The 25,492-nt window shown below is 39.7% G+C and overlaps 1 protein-coding gene across 1 annotated transcript; it reads left to right on the forward strand.

Moving 5' to 3' along the window:
* The first annotated feature begins 17,746 nt into the window (after window positions 1-17,746).
* On the forward strand, window positions 17,747-24,110 carry MAD2L1 (mitotic arrest deficient 2 like 1). Its single transcript, XM_055434102.2, has 5 exons — window positions 17,747-17,951; window positions 18,745-18,891; window positions 21,995-22,115; window positions 23,029-23,132; window positions 23,823-24,110. The coding sequence occupies exons 1-5, from the start codon at window positions 17,879-17,881 to the stop codon at window positions 23,993-23,995; spliced, it is 618 nt and encodes a 205-aa protein (XP_055290077.1). The 5' UTR covers window positions 17,747-17,878; the 3' UTR covers window positions 23,996-24,110.
* Window positions 24,111-25,492: the final 1,382 nt, after the last annotated feature.

The raw sequence follows: 25,492 nt of genomic DNA on the forward strand, positions 1-25,492 counted from the left end.
GTTCACAAAGTGTGGGCATAAAACAATCTACAGAAGCTTTTTACAGGGTTTAAAAGAGTTCTAATCACCCATGCCAACTGCACTTCTTTCTCAACACAAAACTGCTTTTGAAACCAAGCATTCATTTGCTAAAACAAGGAATCTGCTGTTAAAGAGATTGATTATCCTAGGGCCTGACCTAATTGGGAGATTAGATATGGTTCTCTATTCTGGGTGGCATGGTTTATAGAGGAAAAAAACAACAGAAAAAGAGCAAACTTCTTTTGAACTCCAATCACTTTTACTTAATTCTAATTTTCTTTAAATAGAAACAGTATTGCAATTGTCAGATTGGTGAAACTGGTGTGTTATAAATTAAGAATTCATCGAGTTTATCACATTATTTTGTTAGTAACAGGTACTTTCATCACATAATCCCACTTTCATCACATAACCCAAACATTATTCAAAAAATGACTATTTTTGGTTATATCCCACTGAGTTAAAATAATGCGCGCACGCACACACACACACACACAAATCAGGACTTTTACTAATGTATCATTTCAATGTTTTCTATAGCCAGTTAGATACCAGGTTTTTTCCCCAAACATAGACATCACCTCATTGCTGTGGCTAATTGCATTTTTCTTCCTAGCCTTTGATAATCAGACCTTTGTTAATGCTATTCACCAATATATCAGACTCAGGTCATCCATCCAAAACACAACAAAAGACCCAGATGCTCATGTAAATTGCACTCTCCCAAAGCACTGCCCTCTTCCTGCATAAGGATACAGCTCCAGGACCCCCTCCCATTTCTGTTCACCCTCTGTATTCATTTAATCTGTCATGGTTGGAAAAAGTATTCAGAGGCTTTAAGAAACATTATGCTGTTTACTTGATAAATCAAATAATCAGATAATTATGAAGTGAGATACAATTTTCTATACAAAATTTAACAATTTCTTATTCCAGCTGAACTTCAAAATTAGGTCCATTTTTCAGAATAGACTCTTTCAGACTCATTTTTCACCCCTTCTTGAACTCTCAAGATAAAACCAAATTTGACTGCCCTCTTTCACTGATGAAAAAAGGTTTCAAGAAGAAGGGTGGACTGAATCATTCATAAATTATCTCAGAATTAAATAGCTAATTTAACAACATGATGTATTCTTGTTGTCTTCAGTTAAAATCTGTATTAAGTATTAATTACTCGGAATCTCTACTTTCTAAAGCCTTCAGTAGCTTCAAATTGAATAATTTCAAGAGACTTAAAAACTACTATAATGATGCTCTTAAATGGAAATTATTATGGACTCAAGTCGCATCAGGATCACATGTGTGTAGATGAATCCATATTCCAGGATTAAAACTTCTTCTGTTCACTTCATACTTCACTTTCATTCCATGTGTTCTAATATCTACTATGTTGTGGATAATAAAGTAGAAACAGATAGTTGTTTTTTTAGAAACCCTTTATTGCTCATTTATTTATTTTTTGGCTGTGCTGGGTCTTCATTGCTGCGCTTGGGCTTTCTCTGGCAGGGGCAACTGGGGCTATGCCTCGTTGGTGAGCAGGCTTCTCATTGTAGTGGCTTCTTTCAGAGCACAGGCTCTAGGCACGCAAGCTTCAGTATTTGCAGCATGCGGGCTCCAGAGCATTGGGCTTTAATAGTTGGGGCACATGGGGTTTAGCTGCCCTGTGGCATTCAGGATGTTTCCAGAGCAGGAATCAAATCCATGTCCCCTGCACTGGCAGGTGGATTCTTAACCACTGGACCACCAGGGAAGCTGATTTTAAATAGAAAACAATAAAATAGAAACCAACAACAACATTTTGGTATTTCAAAGAGAGCATAAAGATCAAATTAATGTATATGAATTTCTGATCTCAATTCTAGAGGCTTTCAAATTTAATTAAAATTGAGTGAAAACTCAGTAAAATGGTAAGAAACTTCTAGGGTTCCCGGGGCTACTATCCAGTCACAAATACAACCACACTAAATTTAATACACTGAACAGTTGATCATAGTACCAAAAAATCAGAAATATTTTACTGCAGTTACATAATAATATGATATCAAACATTAGTAGCCACTGAAGTTTAATAAATATTACAGAACATTCCATTGATCTGAGAAACTGAAAGGAGCAGGCCATCAGTTTACCAGGACTCTCTGTGACTGAGGCTGAATAAAGTCAGGATAGAGAGAGCAGGACAACTCATACAAACAGAAGAGTGGGAGACAGAGCAAACAAGGACAGCAGGAAAGCACAGGAGATTTTTAAATGACTGGAAGTTTAGGGGAGTTAAAGAACCATAAATAGAAAACACCAAAGACAACTTTAGAAAGAGGAAAAGGGGGGAAATAGATGAATCTGTGATAATGAGGCAAATCCTGGGATTCTCCTGGTAATTACAGCACTCACCAGACTTTAAACACGGAAGAAGTACTCAAGTACTCTTGCTTTGCTTGTTACTATCTCTGCAGCCTGTACTGTATGCCACGCTCCTCTGTCCATAGGATTTCCCAGGCAAGAACACTGCAATGGGTTGCCGGTCCCTTCTCCAGGGATCTTCCCGACCCAGGGATCGAACCTGGGCCTTCTGCATTGCAGGCAGTTGCTTCACCGTCTGAGCCACCAGGGAAGCCCACAACTCTATAATCTATACATTTGCTATACTAATGCTACTAAACATCACTCCATATTCCCACTCCAAAACCTTCAATGGCTCTTTAAAGTCTCGGAAAAGGACAAGTTTTCCAGCCTGTTACAAAAGGAAAAAGAAAGAAGACCCAGATGTGACCTGATTACATGAGAACTGTGTCCCAGGTAAAAAGCAAGCTAGTTTGGTGTTTAAACCTTGGGTCTGTTGATTTTCAGTTCTGTGCCTGTAATATCCTACTTACAGGTTTCAGTTTAGTTCAGTTCAGTCGCTCAGTCGTGTCCAACCCTTTGCGACCCCATGGACTGCAGCACGCCAGGTCTCCCTGTCCATCACCAACTCCCAGAGCTTATTCAAACTCATCCGGTGAGTCACTGATGCCATCCAACCATCTCATCCTCTGTTGCCCCTTCTCCTCCTGCCTTCAATCTTTCCCAGCATCAGGGTCTTTTCAAATAAGTCAGTTCTTCGCATCAGGTGGCCAAACTATTGGAATTTCAACATCAGTCCTTCCAATGAATATTCAGGACTGATTTCCTTTGGGATGGACTGGTTGGATCTCCTTGCAGTCCAAGGGATTCTCAAGTCTTCTCCAGCACCACAGTTCAAAAGCATCAATTCTTCAGCACTCAGCCTTCTTTGCAGTCCAACTCTCCATCCATACACGACTACTGGAAAAACCATAGCTTTGACGAGATGGACCCTTGTTGGCAAAGTAATGTCTCTGCTTTTTAATATGCTGTCTAGGTTGGTCATAGCTTTCCTTCCAAGGAGTAAGCATCTTTTAATTTCATGGCTGCAGTCACCATCTGCAGTGATTTTTGGAGCCCCCCCAAACTGTTTCCCCATCTATTTCCCATGAAGTGATGGGACCAGATGCCATGAGCTTAGTTTTCTGGATGTTGAGCTTTAAGACAACTTTTTCACTCTCCTCTTTCACTTTCATCAAGGCTCTTTTAGCTCTTCGCTTTCTGCCATAAGAGTGGTATCATCTGCATATCTCAGGTTATTAACATTTCTCCCAGCAATCTTGATTCCGGCTTGTGCTTCATCCAGCCCAGCGTTTCTCATGATGTATTCTGCATATAAGTTAAATAAGCAGGGTGACAATATACAGCCTTGACGTACTCCTTTCCCTATTTGGAACCAGTCTGTTGTTCCATGTCCAGTTCTAACTGTTGCTTCCTGACCTGTATACAGATTTCTCAAGAGGCAGGTCAGGTGGTCTGGTATTCCCATCTTTTTCAGAATTTTCCACAGTTTATTGTGATCCACAGTCAAAGGCTTTGACATAGTCAATAAAGCAGAAATAGATGTTTTTCTGGAACTCTCTCGCTTCTTCGATAATCCAGCGGATGTTAACCATTTGATCTCTGGTTCCTCTGCCTTTTCTAAAACTAGCTTGAACATCTGGAAGTTCCATCTGAAAAGGTCATTTCCCTACTTTATGACTCAAACTGAACTTAGTATTTGACATTAAACCTTCCCTAACCACCACCCATCTCGCCACCCAGTTCGAAGCACTCTTGAAGTTGTCTTCCAAGAAACAGTCCCATAGTTATCTTGGATATCATTGTGCATTTCCTGCATATATTCACTTGGTTCTCATCTGATACCTCCTTATTTGCAGCTATTTTTGTGTACTGGCTTCCAACTAGATTTACCTGGCAAAGCAAGGTTATTTTCTTTTCTCTCTTGCAGCTACACAGTACCACAAGATAAATATTACTCAATAAATATCTACAGAGAAAAAAAAAATCTCTTGAGAAAAAATGCTCTGTATTGTTACTAATATTTTGGCCACCTAATGCGATGAGCTGACTCATTTGAAAAGACCCTGATGCTGGGAAAGATTGAGGGCAGGAGGAGAAGGGGACACAGAGGATGAGATGGTTAGATGGCAGCACTGATTCAATGGACATGAGTTTGGGTAAACTCTGGGAGGTGGTGATGGACAGGGAGGCCTGGCGTGCCGCGGTTCATGGGGTCACAAAGAGTCAAGACACGACTGAGCGACTGAACTGAATGTTACTTCTCCTTGGTTGCTTTTTCTTCCCATTCCCCACAATGGCTGGGCTAAAAAACCTTGTCTGCCTATCTCTGCCTACTTGCCTACCTGCCCCTCCCTCCACTGAGAACTGAAAGTTACTGCAACACTGTGATTCACAGGAAATTTATGTATTTGTTCATGACCAAGTATATGTGAGAAATACACACACACACACACACAGACGTGAAGGTGTTTGTGTGTGTATGTTAGGAAGTGAGGCATACACCCCAACAGTGTAGCCCAGGAGAGCTCACAGATATGCTACAAAATAACCAGAGACTTTTCCAACTCCTGCCATTGCACCCTAGGCACACAGTAGATACAAACTAAACCCAAGGGCTTCTCCAACTCTGGCACTTGCACCTTTGATGCACAGCTGTGTCCTCAAGAGACCTCAGGAGCCCCTAAAAGATTCATAAATATTCTATACATAGACATCTGATTATAACAGACTTAATTATGGGAAAGACATGCACAGGAGAGCCTGCTGTTATGTAACGTGCAATCAATACCGTTAGCTCACATCCACCTAAATAAGTATGTAAAAGTCCAGTCTTAAAAAACCCCGTACCGCGCCTCTTGGGCACCACTGCCTCTCCTGACTTGGCCCATCTCTCCCTTGAGGTGTTCTGCTCTTTCCTTAATAAACTTGTTTTTGCCACGGGTAAGAGCTCAGATTCTTCTCTTCGTCCTTACCGAGACCTGAGGCCCGCAGGAGAGGGTCCTCTTCAACTCTCCCTTATCAGCAACATATACAACATACATACAGAGTGGCCAGATACATATATATTGATAGACATTTGGTCTTCATTCACAGTTTCTGGCTCACAACTTCCAAAACCCTTGAAAGTTCCTGACTGATAAGGGCAAAAAGGGTAACATTTGGTCCCTTAACCTTCAGTTGCAGATAAAGCTCCAGGAAGGTGACTTTTGGCTCCCATCCAAGGGTGGGAGTTGCCAGGAAAACCAACCCTGTGATTAATCAGAACTTTCAGTCCCACCCCCAGGGACTGGAGGTGGAACCCATCAATCAATCATGACTATGTAATGAAGCCTCCATAAAAAACCCAAAAGGACCACGCTTGCCCTTTTTCAGAAAGTTTCTGTGTAGGGAAACCAGAATTCTTCACGTGCCACACAGAGCTTCTGGACCTCACCCTACGCATCTCTTCATCTGGCGATTTATTCATATCCTTTAATAGTCTTTTATAATAAGTGGGTACTTAGTGAGTATTCTATACTCTCACTTCTACTTTCTTGCATAGTTTCATTTCCCAAGAAGAAATGGTCTCTTTTAAGGCTTACCCTCCTTGATGCTGCTATTTTCTGTGGTCTGGGACTCTGTTAGTTAACTTTCCAACTTACAACCACAGTTTATATATATCTTCTGGCTCTCTTTCCTCTATATTCCTAAAAATAAAATTTCAAAATTCCAGCAATTGCTCGTTATCACCCCACTCTCCCTACCCCTCACTTCCAAACTCCTTGGAAAAGATGTCCATCACCTCTGCATGACCCAAATTGCTTCCACTTAATCACCAAAGATCTTTTAAGTGCGAAATTTAACGATGTTTTCCCATTCCTACTGAATTGTGAACTGAACTACTAAAATATTCTACCACCCAACTCAAATTCATTAAGTAGGTTTTCAGGACATTCATCTCATGATTTGCCTCCCACTTCTTCATTTCTTCTGAGTTTCCATCACTGTGTCTTCTTCAACCATTTGTCATTTTATTAGTTATTACTCCCAGATCCTTCCGAGTCTTTTCCTGACACAAACTCACTTGAAGGAAGATTAATCCAATTTCACACATTTAGTTATCATGATCTCCATGTATACAATTCCACGATGACCTCTAAGATACCAGACTTAATTCTTCAGAGTTCAAACACTTGAACACATTTTCAAAATGTCTCAGAGATTTGTCATCCCTTTATATTCTCACTTCCTTTTGTTGGAACGATCCAGAGTTGGCAAGCTGGGAAGGCTAGATTTCAATCACCAACCTGTTTCTTAGCCAAAGCATTTATATGGTGCATAAAATAAAACCACTTCTGTTGTTCCAGTCCTACTCAGGTACCCTTTTTGGTTGCCCACTCTCAACCTGAAGGGACAATACTTCAGCCTAGACAAGCCCTAAGCCCAGGCTCTTCTCTCTATGCTGTTTCCACTAGGTTTCCAGCCATTCAGCTTTGTTGTATTCCACTGCTGGGTGGGTTCCAGGAGTTTCACATCAAGAATAGAGGGAAGGACAGAGCATAAAGGGTCCCTCAAGCTAGATTATTAAAAATAGAGCCAGGCCTTCCACACTTTCAGGATTCATATCCTGCTATCATCTAGATTTTCCCGGACTTGATTTCTGTTCTTTTAGCCGGGTGACCTTGGATAAACTGATCCAGGCTCCTTCTGTAACTTCGTTTCCTCCATTGTAAAAAAATGCAGGTAATAATAGTACACAACTCATGGGTTTGTGAAGGGATTAAATACATTGATTCACATAAAGCACTTGGAACTGTGCCTGGCAGAAAATAAGTGCTTAATAAGTGGTAGTTAGTAGTAGCAGTATGTCATCTTTGTCACAATATTAAGAGAGTGTGTCCCCATCTCTGCTTTAAGTTGCTTTACCTAAGGACTCCTTCAGTTATCCTCTACTAAACATGTATCTGACCCAGGAAAGTTGCATGGGAAAACGGAGGAAAATCTACCTAAACAATAATAATAACAACAACAGGAGTAATATAATACATTAACAGTAAATCAAGGCTTCATTTGCATTTTCTAATGGAATCCTCACAAAAATCTTATGTGGCAAGTACTATTACCACTCCCATTTTACACACGAGGGGAAAAGGCCCTTAGATAATTTTTCTTAAATTGTTCAGATAGTCTGCTCTAAAAAGTTTCTGGAACATGCTATTTTGGCAACCCTTTCTTGCACGTCTGCCTATGAAGTTTGCTTCTGATAGACTGCTTGGAGAGTCCTGCTTCTTCAGACCATGCCATGACACGCTACCCCTATGCTACCAGCAGTAAAGCTTTTTCTTGTGATCCAAGTGGGTTTTTATCACATAAGAATTTGTCAAAACTCCTAAGAGGGTATTTATTCTATGCCTTCAGCACATTTAAGTGGAAAATGAATGAATGTGCCTTTAGCACATTTAAGTGGAAAAGTCTGGGGCACTCCTTCTCAATAACGATCATGTATTTTCCTCACAGGATTGCCCTGGCAGAAGCCAGCAAGGAGAACAGTAACTCAGATTTCTACACAAGAATGCAAGTTGACCATCCTAGCTACATCCATTCCATGTGTGCCTTGGAGAGGGGGACAAGCAAGGACCAGGACCATCCCCAACTTCAGGTGATATATCCTGTAACCAGTTGGGTTTCTCCATATACCATCTAAACCAACTATTTCCAGAGTGGGATGTGCACAAACCGATTCACTGGGGTACAGGAAGAAATGTGGAATTCCCATTTAAGCTGATTATTTTATCCAAGAAAATAAACTAAGCTGTACTAAAATGTAACAAATGGATCAACACCAACACCCTCACAATCTGCGTGTCAGAAAATCACCGATCATGACCGGTGTCCTCAAGAAATGAAAGTCAACAGTTGAAAATCTACTGGGGCTTCCACTGTGCAGCTAAGAATAGATACTGTGCGGTCCAACAAGAATTTCAGAAAAATTAACATTCATGTTCTTTCAAAGAAAAAGTGACTTAAAATGAGGAATTTCTTTTTCAAAAGACACTTGTGTTGCTGAAAGAGCATGTCAGTGTCAATTATTTTTTAAAAAAAACTTCATCTGTGCATTAAAAAACTTGTAAACGAGTTTTCCTAATCTAGTTATAATATTTCTAAATTATAATTTAGTTCCAAAGGCAATTAAGACAAAAGCAATTAGTTCCAAACTAATAGAAAAGCATTCTTATAGTTTAAAGAAACAGGCCAAAAATACTTAAAACTTTTGTTTATAGACCCATTCATTAAAACTATAAAGATACAACATTTTTAAATTAGTTTGCAAGAATATTTAATTGGTACCAAGAAAATGGGGAATTTAGTAGTTTTTCAAGGCTCTGCATAATTGCTGAATACTGATAAACAAAAATAAGTATCTTTCACTTGCACCTTCACATCTCCGTGATGTATCTTTTTTGGTTTTGATGGCCAAAAAACAAAACAACAAATTGAAAAAATCCAAGTATTAAATTAAGCTGAAGTATCTGACTTTTAAATCACTCTTCGTAAGTATTTAAACCAAGAGTTTTAAGAATAAGGAAGCATGTTAACCACGTCTTAATATAGTTAATATATTTAGTAATAGTAAAATTATTTTCTAGTGATATAAGAATCATCTTTAAATAAATACTTCTTTACATCTTTCTTAATTTCCTACATACATATATACACATGCAAGCACTGTACCTAATACTGTGGAAAATGTCTATCATTAGAGATAAATAAACCTATATTGTGGAGAAAGAAATGGCAACCCACTCCAGTATTCTTGCCTGGGAAATCCCATGGACAGAGGGGCCTGGCAGGCTACACAAAGAGTCAGACACAACTTAGTGACTAAACCAGCAAACCTATATTGGGGGGTATTCATTATTTTCTGTTACTGATGAGATACATTATTTTAAACAAGATCTTTGAGAAAGAGAAGAGGAAGGAACATTTACATTTCCACAGTGCTTTGAATAACCTTCCTTCAAGTTCCAGTCTCCCTGGAGGCGCGAGCAAACTTACCTGGGGTACTAAAGGCCTGCTCTTCCCGCCCTGCCGATCTTTCTCCTAAGGCAGGCAGCCATTCTAGGAATAGCAACACATACCTTCTTAAGTTCCTAAAATGTTCATCTTCTATGTTAACAGTCGTATTTTGGACTGCCCTTGGGAAGTAAATATTACAATTTCTTATTAATTTAATAGAGATTAACGATAACTCAAAATTAATAAGATTCTTGACTCAGATCAGGAAGATCCTCTGGAGAAGGGAATGGCTACCCACTCCAGTATTTTTGCCAGAAAAATACCATGAACAGAGGAGCCTGGCAGGCTATCGTTCATGGGTTACAAAGAGTCAGATATGACTGAGCGACTATCACAATAAGAATCTTAATGTAAAATTCCAAAAACAAAATGCTGTGCTATGTTTATGTATTTGCTCAGTCGTGTCTGACTTTTTGTGACCCCATGGACTGTAGCCCACCAGGCTCCTCCATCCACGGGATTTGCCAGGCAAGAATACTGGAGTGGGTTGCCATTCCCTTCTCCAAGGGATCTTCCCTACCCAGGCATCCAACCGAGGCCTCCCTCATTGCAGGTGGATTCTTGACCAGCTGAGCTACCAGGGAAGCCCTGAAATCTATCTTATTAATACCTTTTTAATTATACAAAAAGACCACACATTTCTTTTAATAATAAAATTCTGTGAGTAAATTTAAAACCATATATATGCTGCATTCTGTTGTTTCTCACACTAGATTCTGCAAGGATATTCTTGGAGATACAATAATTAAATGAAATTTGATTTCAAGTTTTCTTTTATTTTGATAATAGCATAACACAAGTTTAAAGAGGTATATTCTAGATCACCCAAACAACTGCAATCTATTGAGAAGTAAAATGTTTCCATCTATATTTACAACCATACTGGGACTTAGCAATCAAAAAAAGACACTATTTAATATTTAATCCACTTGATCTTCAACATTAAACCAAAAACTTTGGGATTCAGTAAGTCTTCGTGCTGTTAGTTGAGGTTTACAGGTTATATACATCATTCAAGAATTTTAAATGCTGTCATATTCAATTTATAAGTAGAAAAGCTCAGCACACATAATAGAATTAATGTGTGTGACTGATTTGTAACCTGATAAGTATGGCTTGACTACTATATTGTTTGATTGAGGTATAAACACAGGCAAGTTATAAGAAAACTGTTCCAGTTGAAAAAACCAAGCTTATATAAATAGAAAAACATAAATTTAAAATGAAGTGATTTTTCGTATTTTCACAAAGCTTTTTCTTCCTATAAATTTTTTATAAAATGATACTAAGAAATATTTGAGAAACATTCAAAGTATGGCTTATTTATTTGGAATATCTATGGAATGTCTCAAAAAATATTTTCCATTTACTCAACTAACATCTTAATTTTATTATTAGTTGGTAGATTTAACAAAACTAATTCATTTATATTTACATATTAAGAACAATAAAAGTGATCTTATCTACAGAAGCAACATGCTTAAAAAGGCACTACAGGCATAAAATATTTAACCAAATTTAATAATTAGTAATTATAAAGTCATTTAACACTTTAAATCTGTTTTTATTAATTGCAACCATGGCTCTAAATTTTTCATAGTCTTTGTGTTTTTAGATTCCATATCAGGCCCTGTTCTGACTTCTTTGAAATTTCACTTGTATTTTAAAATATATTCTGCTGTCAGAGGCAACTGATTACAGGACCCATTTTTCATGTATATATCACATACCTATATTTGTTGATACATATAAATATATAAATGCTCCATCAAACAATCTGAGAATTAAATATAAATAAGATTTTCATTTTACTTTCAAACTATACCTTTTGGTGCCTAATTATGGTTGAGCTATGGAAGACTCTAAGTCTCTATGTATCACTTATTATAACAGAATTATAATAAAACAATACAACATGGGAATACTTTCTGATAAGAACAGCCCATATTTTTCATTACAAGAACTTACGGAGTTATTAATATGTTCTCAATAATTTTTGTACCTAATTTTTACTACTGTAAAATGTTAATATCTTATGTATGCAACTGGATCATTAAAAATGATGAATTATGCAAGTACAGAAATACATTTGTTAAGTTAATTAAGCCACTGTTTACTGATAAAATTCCAGGATTTAAAACTGTTCTATTAGCTTGAGCATGTGGAACAACAATCAAACAGTCCTTAGGAGGAAAGTGTTTGGGGAAAATGGATCTTTAGGAGAGTTACATTATGTAAGTTAATTTTTAAGCTTATGAATAATGTAAACATTCACTCGACCTACAGAGTAATCTGAGTAAAAGTTTCTGATTTTAATTCTTGCTCTACAAATCGTATGAGAAAACATCTATATAAGAAACAGAGTAACACAGACTCATGACAGCATCCTTGCAGTTAAAGAAGGCAAATTTCTCATATTGACAAAATATAAATTCCTGTGTGCACAGAATTTTTACCTAAATTTAGTAAATAAATGTCTTATTAAAGTTGTTATAAACATTCTTGCTTCACCCATTTCAGAACAAAATGCTCCATTTAAAGATACTGGACTCAAGAATAAAATAACATCTGGAAATTTGATGGAAAGTTGTGTAAAGTCTATCAGAATAGTGATGCAACTATCCCAAATGTTTTCTCTTTCCATGTGAAAACAAATATGCAACTTAAATGTAAATAAATATGCTTAAAAGAAGGATACCAATTCTGTATTATCTTATGATCCAACATTTCATTCTGATGTGTTCCACAGATACAAATACCTTAGAAATCACTAAATTCTTTTTCCCTCATTTCACTTTGAACTAAAGCACACATACAGGGACTGAATTTTTTAAAGGTATTATTTCACATGTAAACAGTGCCATCTTGTGGCAGTTGCAGCTATTTGCATTCTGGCACAAAACTGATCATGGATTCTAATTGCCGGGACACTACCCTTATGGCAGAAAGTGAAGAGGAACTCAAAAGCCTCTTGATGAAAGTGAAAGAGGAGAGTGAAAAGGTTGGCTTGAAGCTCAACATTCAGAAAACAAAGATCATGGCATCTGGTCCCATCACTTCATGGGAAATAGATGGAAAAACAGTGGAAACAGTGTCAGACTTTATTTTTTTGGGCTCCAAAATCACGGCAGATGCTGATTGCAGCCATGAAATTAAAAGACGCTTACTCCTTGGAAGGAAAGTTATGACCAACCTTGATAGTATATTTAAAAGCAGAGACATTACTTTGCCAACAAAGGTTCGTCTAGTCAAGGCTATGGTTTTTCCCGTGGTCATGTATGGATGTGAGAGTTGGACTGTGAAGAAGGCTGATCGCCGAAGAATTGATGCTTTTTAACTGTGGTGTTGGAGAAGACTCTTGAGAGTCCCTCGTAGTGCAAGGAGATCCAACCAGTCCATTCTAAAGGAGATCAATCCTGGGTGTTCATTGGAGGGACTGATGCTAAAGCTGAAACTGCAATACTCTGGCCACCTCATGCGACGAGCTGACTCACTGGAAAAGACTCTGATGCTGGGAAATGTTGGGGGCGGGAGGAGAAGGGGACGACAGAGAATGAGATGGCTGGATGGCATCACCGACTCTGTGGACATGATTTTGAGTGAACTCCAGGTGTTGGTGATGGATAGGGAGGCTTGGCGTGCTATGATTCATGGGGTCGCGGAGAGTCGGACACGACTGAGCGACTGAAGAAGAAGAAGAATTGCCGGGATTCCTGGGTTGGGAAGATCCCCTGGAGAAGGGATAGGCTACTCAGTCCAGTATTTTGGGGCTTCCCTTGTGGCTCAGCTGGTAAAGAATCCACCTGCAATGCGGGAGACCTAGGTTCAATCTCTGGGTTGGGAAGATCCCCTGGAGAAGGGAAAGGCTACCCACTCCAGTATTCTGGCCTAGAGAATTCCATGGACTGTATAGTCGATGGGGTCGCAAAAAGTTGGACACGACTGAGCGACTAACACTAACACACTGACACCTATAAGGCTACTGAAAGTTCACAGGATTTCCTCGGTGCCTCAGTGCTAAAGAACCCACCTGCCAATGCCGGAGATGTGGGTTTGATCCCTGGGTGGGGAAGAGTCCTGGTGAAGGAAATGGCAACCCACCCTAGTATTCTTGCCTGGGAAATCCCACAGACAGAGGAACCTGGAGGACTACAGTCCATGGGGCTGCAAGAGTTGGACACGACTTAGCAACAACTCAACAACCTAAGGTTACTGAACATGCTTAGTCTAAAATCAGTTAATATTTTAAAAACAAGCATCTTCCAGAGTATCTTCAAACAGAAATACTTTCAAAAGAAACTAAACCAGGAACCCTAGATTCTATTACTAAATTTTCTACTAAACAGATACTGGGTTAATAGACAGGAAGCCTGCCATGCTGCAGTCCATGGGGTTGCAAAGAGTCAGACACGACTGAGCGACTGAACAACAATAAACCAGATACTGAATAGACTATATAATCACTCTGGACCTCATTTTCTTCATCTCTAAGATTGTCCAGCTAAGTTACTGTCACTGTCCATCTAAAATTCCATTTGATTCTAGCTTTAGAAATCTGCATGAGTATTTCTGATTTTAGCACCCTAATATGGAATACAGGCCTGTTTATGACATATGTTTTCATATTTATTTCTTTTATTAATTCTAGTTGCTTGGTTATACAGTTTGCTTGAATTTTCTTCAGAAATAAATCTTAATTTATACTTCTCCCTGTCCAAAAAAACCTTCAAAACACATTAGAAAGATGTCACCAAATTGTGAATAAAAGTCAATTCAAGTACCTGAAAACAAGTTTTTAAAAAACTTTTTGTAAGGATAAGAGTGCATGCTTAGATAAGATGGGGTCAACTTCAAACCAAGCACCCAAAAGTCAATGGGAAAGGAGTTCCACCAAAGCTTCTAGAGTCATGTGTTACAGTGATAAAGAAGAAACAGAACGGGCTCAGAGTTCAGCAGCTTTGACCAACACTAGCATATACTGCGGAGAAGGCACTGGTGACCCACTCCAGTCCTCTTGCCTGGAAACTCCCATGGACGAAGGAGCCTGGTGGGCTCCAGTCCATGGGGTCGCTAAGAGTCGGACACGACTGAGCGACTTCACTTTTCACTTTCATGCGTTGGAGAAGGAAATGGCAACCCACTCCAGTGTTCTTGCCTGGAGAATCCCAGGGATGGGGGAGCCTGGTGGGCTGCCGTCTATGGGGTTGCACAGAGTCGGACACGACTGAAGCGACTTAGCAGCAGCAGCTTGCCACCTTGGATTCTGTACTACCATTTCATTCTTCCTCCACATCAGTCATCAAAACTTAATTCTTTTTTCAAAATATCTTGCTCTGATGTACATCTTATTTAAGCTCTGGCATCCGCTTTGTCCAATAATTCAAGCTCCTAGGCCGGTATTACTAAAATCACCATCACAGTTTACTGCTTTTCAAAGAGTGATTTAAGAACTTGCATCAGAATCGTATGGGATTCTGGTTAAAACAAGTTATCTCTTAGATTTCATAAAAAAGACCAGCACTATCCAGTATAAATAGAACACAAGTTACATATGCAATTGTAAAATGTTCTGGTAGACTAAAAAACTAAAAAGAAAAAAAAAGTGAAATTATTTTAATATTTAATCCAATGCACATATAGTATCATTGGAATAAGTAATCAATGAAAGACATATCAATATCCTTTACTATCAATATACTTTACAGGGCTTCCCTGGTGGCTCAGAAGGTAAATAGCCAGCCTGCAATGTGGGAGACCCAGATAGGATCCCTGGCTCGGGAAGACACCCTGGAGAAAGAAATGACATTCTTGCCTGGAAAATCCCATGGACTGAGGAGTTTGGTGGGCTACAGTCCATGGGCCACAAAGAGTTGGACACGACTGAGCAACTGAACTGAACACCTAACTCAATACATATATACACATTTGTTACATATATATATATATATATATACACACACACATTTGTTTCTCATACTAAGACTTCAAAATCTGGTACATTATTCTTGAAGAATATCTCAATTCAAACCAGCATATTTCAAGTTCTTAAGTCACACAAACTTAAGTTCTTAAGAACACAAAGTAAGTACTAACAAATACTTCCTCTACAGATGGAAACCTCATATATTTCACCAGCCTTCTAGAATTCCCAAATTATATTGATACTAATGATTATTTGCATCTTCAAAAAAAATTAACAAACTCTAGTATTATGAAACCGAAGGATGTCTTTCCTGAAGTGCTAAGTAGTAAGCTCCTTAGAAAGAGAGACAATTTCTACATGGAGAAAGGTGGGCATCACGCTCTACCAACGTGGCTCTAACCCAAAATCCTGGTGGAAGAAATGAAAAGGAGGTGATTTAAAGACACGCAAACACACTTGTACCACAGAGACTAAAGGATGTAAGGAAAGTATTACTGGATCAAGTCAGCTTATTACCTATATACCTGTTTCACTCTTCAAACTGATTAAATTCTGACATATAACACTGTGTATAGGCAGAGTTCTAAGTTGGCCCCCCAAATTTGTGGTCTCTAGGGAACATATCCTATATAATCCCTCCCTCCTCTTGAGTGTGGCCAGACATGTAGTTATGAGGCAAAATCATTTTGAAGATTAGGTTTAACAAAGAGGAAATCGTCTGCTTGGGTCTGACTTAATCACATGAGTTATAAAAAGGACCTCCTTGGAAAGAGAGAGAGTGGAAGTGTGACAAGGGCTCAAGACTGGCCTCTGGCCAACAGCTAGCAAGCCAATGAGGACCTCAGTTTAAGAACAAAGATAGTAATTCTGCCAGGAACCAAGGACCTCAAACCTGGAGTTTAGATGAGATCCCTTTTGCAGCCAAGTGTCTTTACTTCAAACTTACCAGACTACATACAGCACCCAGCCATTCCATGCCCAGACTCTCGATCTAAGGACTGAGATAATAAATGGGTGTGTTTTTTTAAAAAACTACTAACGTGTTATAATTTGTTACACATCAATAGAAAAATAATAAACCCAGGCACTTTCTCATATAATTAAATAACAACATCCGGGCAGGTTTCTCAGACTTCATTTTACAAATAATTTCTCCACCTGCTGTAGGAACTCAATTGCTTGACAATAGACATGACATTAGTAGTGCACTATCTGCTTAATTGGGTTTCCCTGGTGGTTCAGTGGTAAAGAATCCGCCTGCCAATGAAGGAGAAGCCGCTTTGATTCCTGGGTGGGGGAAGACCCCTGGAGGAGGAAATGGCAACCCACTCCAGTATTATTGCGGGGAGAATCCCATGGACACAGGAGCCTGGCAGGCTACAAGTCCATGGGGTCGCAAAAGAAGCAGACACTACTTAGCGACTAAACAACATCTGCTTAATACTTCTCATAGAAACATTAAAAGCCACTGGATTTGAGCCAAAATTCACTGAGAAGCTCTTCAGTGTTGACGAGCCTTTTTGGTGAGATGACTTCCCTGACCAGCTGCCTAGGGGTGGCGGGGTACACAGAGTAGAGGCTGGGCGATCAGACGCAGACTCTTGCTGCCTCCAGACTCCGCCTAGCAGCGGGGTCGGGGGTAGACTCGAGCTGAGCCAGGACGAAGGACAGAAAAAGAGATGCCGTTCGTCCCTTTAATCCCTAGCCCTTTTCTCAGGAAAAACCGGCACAGTAATACCTCTAAAAACTTGTCTGCGGCACGCAGCTGCTTTGAAAGAAAGTGAAAGTGTTAGGCGCTCAGTCGCGTCCGACTCCGTGACCCCAGCGGCTGCAGCCTGCCAGGCACCTCTGCCCATGAAATTCCCCGGGGAAGAATCCTGAAGTGCGTTGCCATTCCCTTCTCCAGGGAATCTTCCCAACCTCGGGCTCGTGCATTGCAGGTCTCCGGCACTGCAGGCAGAGTCCTCACCGTCTGAGCCACTCGGGAAGCAAACTTGCACCTAGCAAGTTCCGACCGCTGACTAAGGCCCACTGGAGCCACTGAGGGTGGCGGACGGTTCATAACACTTTCAAAGAATCTTTCAAACTCGGGAATTGTGCTCCTAGGTCACTACGGTCCGCAGACCCAGCGAGCGGCCACTAAAACCTGGACCTACCGTCTTCCCCTCCAGCCTCCAGCCAGCCCACCGCTACGGCGGGAACCCAGCCAGACGTCACCACCAGGAACTGCGCCTCCCCACTGCGCCTGCGCGAACCGCCGCTCCGACGCCCCCGCGCAGGGCGGGGTCCAGAGGCTCTTCGCGCCTGCGCAAAGGGCGCGACGGGCGGGGTCTAGACGCGCTCCGCGCCTGCGCAAAGGGCGCGACGGCGTCCTGCGTCGTTCTTTTTGAAACGAGTGGCGGGGAACTGCTCCGGAAGCCCCTGGCGTCGCTGTCTGCCGGGTGGAAGCGCGTACCGTCACCCGTGGGCCTGGCCATGGCGCTGCAACTCTCCCGGGAGCAAGGCATCACGTTGCGCGGGAGCGCCGAGATCGTGGCCGAGTTCTTCTGTAAGTCCTCGCGCGGGGCGGTGGGCGGGAGAGCCGGGCGCAGGCCGCCCGCAGGCCCGCGGCCCGGCCGGAGCGGCCCCGAACCCCGGCCCTGTTACCGCGGCCTCCGGCGCCGGCAGGCGGGATCAGGAAGTGGGGCGGCGGGCGCCGCCTCCGCCCGCGTTGCTCCCGGCGGAGGAGGCGGCCCGGGCGCCCCGGAGGCCCGCCTTGCGGTGGGCCCCGTCTCGGGAGCGTTTCTTTCGGGTGCAGAGCTCCTCCCACACCCCCCGCCCCCGCCACGGCGAGGGGCCTCGGGCGCGCCCTGGAGGGCTAGACTTCGGGAGGGGCGTTCTGAGCTCGGCCTGGGGTACCTGCCGACAGAAGCTGGCAGGACCGGTGAGGAGAAAAGGAGGAAAGAGAGATGGCAGAGGCCTGCCTGGGCTTGGTACTCGTCTGTCAGTGGCCTGTTTTGACACCCTCAACGCAGAGTCGGACACGAGTGAGCGACTGAACTGACCCATAAAATAGGCATTCGGACTTGTTTGACAATGAAATGAAATTTGGCACTGGTAGATTAGTGCAGTTTGGCATTTTTCTTCTATTGCCACATAAATGCAGCTATCACTCACACGCAAGATTTTAAGGATTTTTTTAATGCCACTTGGTACCTACTCGGCTTTCAGCAAAACACAAACACGTGTTTAGACATTTATAACTTTACACTATTAATGAAACCATAACCCCATCTACATATGCCTTTATTTCCCCCGAAGTTACAACGTGACGATGACTTTAATATTTCTTATGTTTTCAGCATTTGGGATCAACAGTATTTTATATCAGCGTGGCATATATCCATCGGAAACCTTTACTCGGGTGCAGAAATATGGACTCACCTTGCTTGTAACTACTGATCCTGAGCTCATAAAATACCTAAATAATGTGGTGGATCAACTAAAAGGTATTTTATTGTTGGACACAGTTTTGAGTTTTGCAGGCCTTTATGTTAATAGGATCCTCGGGCCTTCCCAGGTGACTCAGTGGTAAAGAATCCACCTGCCAATGTAGGAGACACAGAAGACTGGGGTTCCATCCTGGGTCCGGAATATCCGCTGGAGGAGGAAATGCCAGCCCACTCCAGTATTCTTGTCAGGATAATCCCATGGACAGAGGAGCCGGGCGGGTTACAGCCCATTGGGTTGTAAAGAGTTGGATACGAGCACACGTACGATCAACATTTTCTAGCTTCTTGGTGATCATTTTTCAGCTCTGTACAGGGTAGTGTAAACCGCACTACCATCTCCAATACAGTGAACCAATTGCGGAGGAAGCAAAGAACATAGAAATTGAAAGAATTCCCACCATTCCTCCACTTTCGGGTAATATTTTAAGGTTCGGAATCTGATGGCTTAACAAAACAATCTCCATCAACTTCTTCAGGGATGATAGAACACATTGGAATTTTATGTAATTATGATGGCGTTCATTATCTGAGAAAAATCCACTGCATATATTTTTTGTAGCTGCTTGGAGTCTAAAGCCATCATTATATTAAGATGAAGGCACTAAAATCAGATTTAACTTAGGGAACTAAACTTTAAAAAGAAGGAACTACTAAATGACAGCACTCATTAGAATTTTCTTATTTTTCACCTGTTTTCCATTTGTCTTTTTTTTTTTTAATCATGCCTGTGAGTCAGTAAGCCTTTTCTATCTGCACACTCATTTTCTTCTTTTAGCTCAAGAAGTCGAAGTATTGTTGGATCAGTATGCTCCATCTTTTCCTTTTATTTCTAGAATTTCTACTAGTTACTCTTTCATATTTCTCTCCACTTAGGATTCTTGTTTCTAATTTCTCTGTGTTGTAAAATGTTTCTCCCTTTCTGCCCATTAGCTCTTCCAAAATACTAGTTCTAAAAATACTACAGCCGGCATTTTTTTTTTTTTTAAATTCATGATCATTTTTGTTGTTTCAACTGGCTTCATTTTCAGATTACATCATTGCGTTTTCATTAACTTCAGAGCTAAGCCACCCATAGTCATTCATACGCCAGGATTCAGATATTTTGGTATGGAACCTCTAGGCAACTATGGATGTATGTCTTCATCTTAAAGTAGCAAGCCAGCCTTGCCTAAGTTACTGGGTTTTGGTTTGTGTCCTTTGAGACCAATAACATTTCTTGTCAGATGTATCTACACTTTCCTACTTAAGTTCTCCCTTTAGTTAAAATGCAGGAAATGCTTTACAGGCAAACTATTCAGTCTTTTAAATTCCACTTCTCTAGCCTTAGGAACTGTACCCTATTTCTCTTATGGAGAAAAAAATCACCAACTTCCCCGTATCTTCAAATTACCACCCAATCTCTTTTTCACATGTAAATTGGTAAAAGTTGTTCATATATGCCAGGGTGAGCGAGGCCAACAGGCCAGATCCAGCAAGTGGCTTATTTTTGTACTGCTTGCAAGCTAAGAATATTACATTTTAAAGAATATTATGCTACATAGGTGACCCATAAGCCTTCAACATTTCTAAAATATTTTCTCTCTTTAAAAAAATAAACTGCCGATTCCTGAATAAAGTATTCTCAGTTTCTAAGATTAATTGAGGGCTCAGTCTGAGGCCCTCTTACTGTAATCTGTCCCTGCTGCTGCTAAGTCACTTCAGTCGTGTCCGACTCTGTGCGACCCCATAGACAGCAGCCCACCAGGTTCCCCCGTCCCTGGGATTCTCCAGGCAAGAACACTGGAGTGGGTTGCCATTTCCTTCTCCAATGCGTGAAAGTGAAAAGTGAAAGTGAAGTCGCTTAGTCATGTCTGACTGAGTGACCCCATGGACTCAGCCTACCAGGCTCCTCCATCCATGGGATTTTCTAGGCAAGAGTACTGGAGTGGCTTGCCATTGCCTTCTCCGAATCTGTCTCTAGTTGACCTCTTACATGTATCATATATTGAGTGACTCCCTTAATGTCTTTATGCAGCTATAAATATACCACTTCACACTCAGTATATTAAAAACTGAATTTAGGATCATCTCGATTTCAGTTCTCTTTGGTGACTACTGATATAAATCAGAAACTTGGGAGCTATCCCTGATTCATTCCTCTTCCTTACCCTGAGGTAATCCAATAAATCTTAACAGTTTTAACTATGAAATCTCTTGAATCTGTCTACTGCTCCATCTCTACCAGTATGTCTTTCTCTAAGCCTTTATTAGCTCTTGCTTGAGTTATTCGTGAATCAGTGCCCTAGATCCTCTGTTTACTTCCAGTTTACCTTCTACATCACATCCAGAAGGATAGTTTTCAAATACAACTTGAATTACATCATGCTCTGCTTCAGACACAGTAATGACCTCCTTAGTTCTTACAGTGTAACATCTTTAATTTGGCTCTCCTGGCCTTGTGTGGTCTAGGCCGTTTATCTTGTCAGACCCACCTTATTCATCCTCCCTTTCTTAAACTGCAGTTGTATTGGCCTCCTTTCAGTCCTCTGATCCAGTGCTCTGTTCTGAGTCTAAGCCCTATACCTTTAGCAGTGAGATCCTACGTGCTGCAACTTAGACCTCACACCGCCAAAATAAATCCATCATTTCACATTTTAAAATCTATACCCTCTTCCCTGTTCTGCATATATATATTGTTGTCTCTTAGAACAAAATCCCTCTGAGTCAGAATTTCCTATTCTGTGCTCTAATTGTACTGTATGTTGCACCATCATAGGTAACTGCTATTACGTCATAGGAAACTGCACCATCATAGCAGTTACAACAGTTATAATTTCACATTTATTATTGTGAATAGATTAATGACATCTCCTACACCCTTCCCTTGGATTAGGATGGAAGTTCCTCATGTTCACTGTCCTTAACACACAGTGCTATACCTTGCACAAATACTGAGAATTGGAAATCGGGAGCTAGGCCATTGATGGGGCAAGTTTTCTGCACAATTTGGAGGGGAACCAAAATAGCAGTGGGAGAAATTTGCTGAGGATAAGAAGTCGGCCTTGAGAGTTGCTCTGTAATGCAGTAAACTAAAAAAGATGCCTTGTTCTGTGTATTGCAGAATGGTTATACAAGTGTTCAGTTCAGAAACTGGTGGTAGTCATCTCAAATATTGAAAGTGGAGAGGTCCTTGAAAGATGGCAGTTTGATATTGAGTGTGACAAGACTGCAAAAGATGACAGGTAAGTAGGAATTACTTCCATTTTTGTATGTTTTAAAATTTATTTTCTTTACCAAATGAGTTCTAACTATATTGAACAAGTTTCATATAAAGTACAATTTTTTTTCTAGGATGTTTAATTTGATCCTTAGTCTCCTGTGGCAAAGAATAGTTCACTGTCTTATATAGATAATGTACTGTTAACATAATTGCCTATAGTGTAAATTGGTGATTTTCACCCTTCAGTGTTTATGGTAGTATGTACCTGGTGGCCCATTTAGTGAATTGTTTAAAAGTACTTTTAACCATCAGGGATTATCCTAGATTCCCACAGCCTAAGATTCAGCTCTATTGTGTTTCATTGAATGCCCCAAATTTTCTAAGACACTTCATAAAATAGTTTCCAGACCACCTGAACGGGAAATGCTCATATGATCATGTCTAGCATTGTCCTAGGCTTGCTTACTGGTAAATTCAGAATCATTTCTCATAATGAAATGTAGTTTGCTTTTGAAGCCTTTGGTTTATTTTAGGAAATTTTTAGCTTATAAAATAATTTTATATTTAATATCTTACTTGAGGCAGTAGGGAATTAGCATTACGAAAAATGCACCAACAAAATATTTTAGATACTATTATTTTCATTTTTTGAAAGGTGCTGTAGATTTCCTAACTTGAAGCACTTGGCCAGTTTTCTGATTATCTGATACCAAATGACCTGATTTTAAGACCACCCCTAGAAAATGACTGGAATGATAAATGAAATAATAAAAATGCATATGCCTCTTGTGGTATATAGGCCCTAATACACTTATAACTTAAAAAAAACCCTCCATTTTAATGTATTACTTATTTGATCTTGGAAACATTTAATCAGTCTTACCAGTGTTTTAAATAATTTGTTAACACTTAAATTGATTTGGTTTCTTCAATAGTGCACCCAGAGAAAAGTCTCAGAAAGCTATCCAAGATGAAATCCGTTCAGTGATCAGACAGATCACAGCTACAGTAACATTTCTGCCACTGTTGGAAGTTTCTTGTAAGTATTATACAACTTCACATTGACTTAAAATTTGTCAGGGAAAAGACTACTTTAAGAATTAGCCCTTTATTAAATTTTTTCTTAATTATTAATATTACATAATAAAAATGAAAAATGCATTATAAAGCAGAAGTAGTGTTACATGCATTCTGGAAATTTGGAAATTCTGAAAAGGAAAGGAATGAAAGTATTCCACAATATTCATTCTTGAATGTCTTAATGTAATCCCTTTCATTATCTTAATTTTTTATGTATAATTTTAAGGCTAGCCATAACTGTCTTGCTTTTCTACCTTATCAGATATTTCCTGAATGCCTACTTTATGCGAGACACTGCTCTAGGCCCCAGGCTACATCAGTCACAGAACTCAGATGTTAGCTTTCCTTCAGGTTACCTTTATGCTATTCTGTGATTGACTCCGTACTTTCTGCAGAAGTGGTTTTCTCTTTTAAAAGCAAACTTGAAGCTTTCATAAGATAAAGCAAAAGGAGTGCTGAAGCAAAAGGAGTGCAATATTTTCTGTACTACAGTAAATTTCTATTGAGGAAAAGCAATTGACTAGTCATTACAGACCAGGCTAAACTATCTTTTCTAATACCGTGGACAGTTCAAAATGTGAGAGAGACAAGGAGGGTTCTTCTACTTTGGAAAAAATAATGTACTTTAATGATTTTATCTCCAATTTAGGTTCATTTGATCTCCTCATTTATACAGACAAAGATCTGGTTGTACCTGAAAAATGGGAAGAGTCGGGACCACAGTTCATTACGAATTCTGAGGAAGTTCGTCTTCGTTCATTTACTACTACAATTCACAAAGTAAATAGCATGGTAGCCTACAAAATTCCTGTCAATGACTGAGGGTGAGATATGGACAGTAAGGCACTTGTAACTCTCAAATGTGGTTTTCCTACCAGATCAACTATAGTTGATAGGTTTTATTTCATCGGTTAATTTTTAGATGAGGAAAACTTAACATGATATTTACTGAATCTGTGCAAAATTGTTCCATTTTTGGTACCTATCTGGCTTTCCATAGGGTTGACATAATTTACTGCACAGATTGCATCAGTACTGCAGTGTTACTTTCTTTGAAGGTAGTAACCGTAGGTGGAAAAACTTTTTCTAAATGCCTTTCTAAATCAGACTTTTGGTCAAGTAGTTTGACTCAGAATGTAGAGAAATATTTAAATATAAAATAGAACAAAAGAAATATAAATATTCAGAATCTTTATTTAGGTCCTGAAAGTAACTAATGATAGTCCATAAGTAGTGAAATATTTCTATTGCATCCTTTTGCCATTTATTTCATTCATATAGTTTCCATATTGAAAAAATGTCCAATTATTTGAGTTTAATTTATGTAACTTGAGCCTATAAAGCTGTGGATATTCCCGCTTTTCAAATTGTTGTGATACAGAACTCTTAAGAATGTCTTTTTATGTTTTATAAAATCAAGCTTTAAATGACGATGAAATAAAGTTAAATGTGTATGTTTTAAATCTGTATTAAATTTTTTATATGGTGTATTGATACAGTTAAGTAGTTATGGATTCAGTACGGCATATTATTTCTTGTGTCTACTATGTTGTAGGGAGGGCCTAAGGATACAAAGTTGAGTAAGTCTTGAGGTACTTTCAATTTACTGGACAAACTTTTATTAAACCGCCTTCACCCTATAACAGATTTAAAATAAACATTGTTCTTCATGTAAAATGATAAATGTCATTTAGAATTAATTCAGCTTAGCAAATGTTAGATTGTTTACAACCTCTCTATGCTCTTAGGTTTATTATCAGTGACCCTTGAACAACATGGGGGTTGAACACTGACCCTCTAAGCAACTGAAAATCCCAGTAAAACTTATAGCCAGCCCTTCATATCTGTGATTACCCCAAACCCATGGATTCAACCAACCATGGATCATGTAGTACTATAGTATTTACTATTGAAAAATAGCCAAATATAAGTGGACCTGCACAATTCAAACTGTTGTTCAAAGGTCAGCTGTATACTTAAACATCATGTTTATTCCTCTGCCTGTGCCTTCATTAATACTCTCATCCGGTATATTCTTTCAGTTCCCACCTATTTTTCCAGGGTGAGTTTAAAGCAAACATAAAAATTCCTTTCTAATCTCTATTACAAAATCTTAACTTATTTTATAATAATTCAGTTTTTTAAGTATGTAGTAACAGACACTGTTCCGAGATCTTTATATGTATTCATTCAACCTTCACTATTAAGTAAATACACATAATCTATATCCATTCATTCAAAAATTACATAATGAGCATCTATTAATGTGCAGAATAAGACTACTGCATGCCAAGTATTAGGAAGAATGAAACAAAGTCC

Source organism: Moschus berezovskii, chromosome 5, assembly GCF_049115385.1.
Source record: "Moschus berezovskii isolate FMDL1 chromosome 5, NW_MosBer_1.0, whole genome shotgun sequence".
Lineage (NCBI taxonomy): Eukaryota > Metazoa > Chordata > Mammalia > Artiodactyla > Moschidae > Moschus > Moschus berezovskii.

What these genes read in the sequence shown, in the direction of transcription:
- MAD2L1 (XM_055434102.2), top strand. Translation starts at nt 17,879, where the DNA reads ATGGCGCTGCAACTCTCCCGGGAGCAAGGCATCACGTTGCGCGGGAGC. An exon ending in GATCGTGGCCGAGTTCTTCT is followed by an intron (nt 17,952 to 18,744) that starts GTAAGTCCTCGC and finishes TTATGTTTTCAG; the next exon opens with CATTTGGGATCAACAGTATT. An exon ending in TGTGGTGGATCAACTAAAAG is followed by an intron (nt 18,892 to 21,994) that starts GTATTTTATTGT and finishes TGTGTATTGCAG; the next exon opens with AATGGTTATACAAGTGTTCA.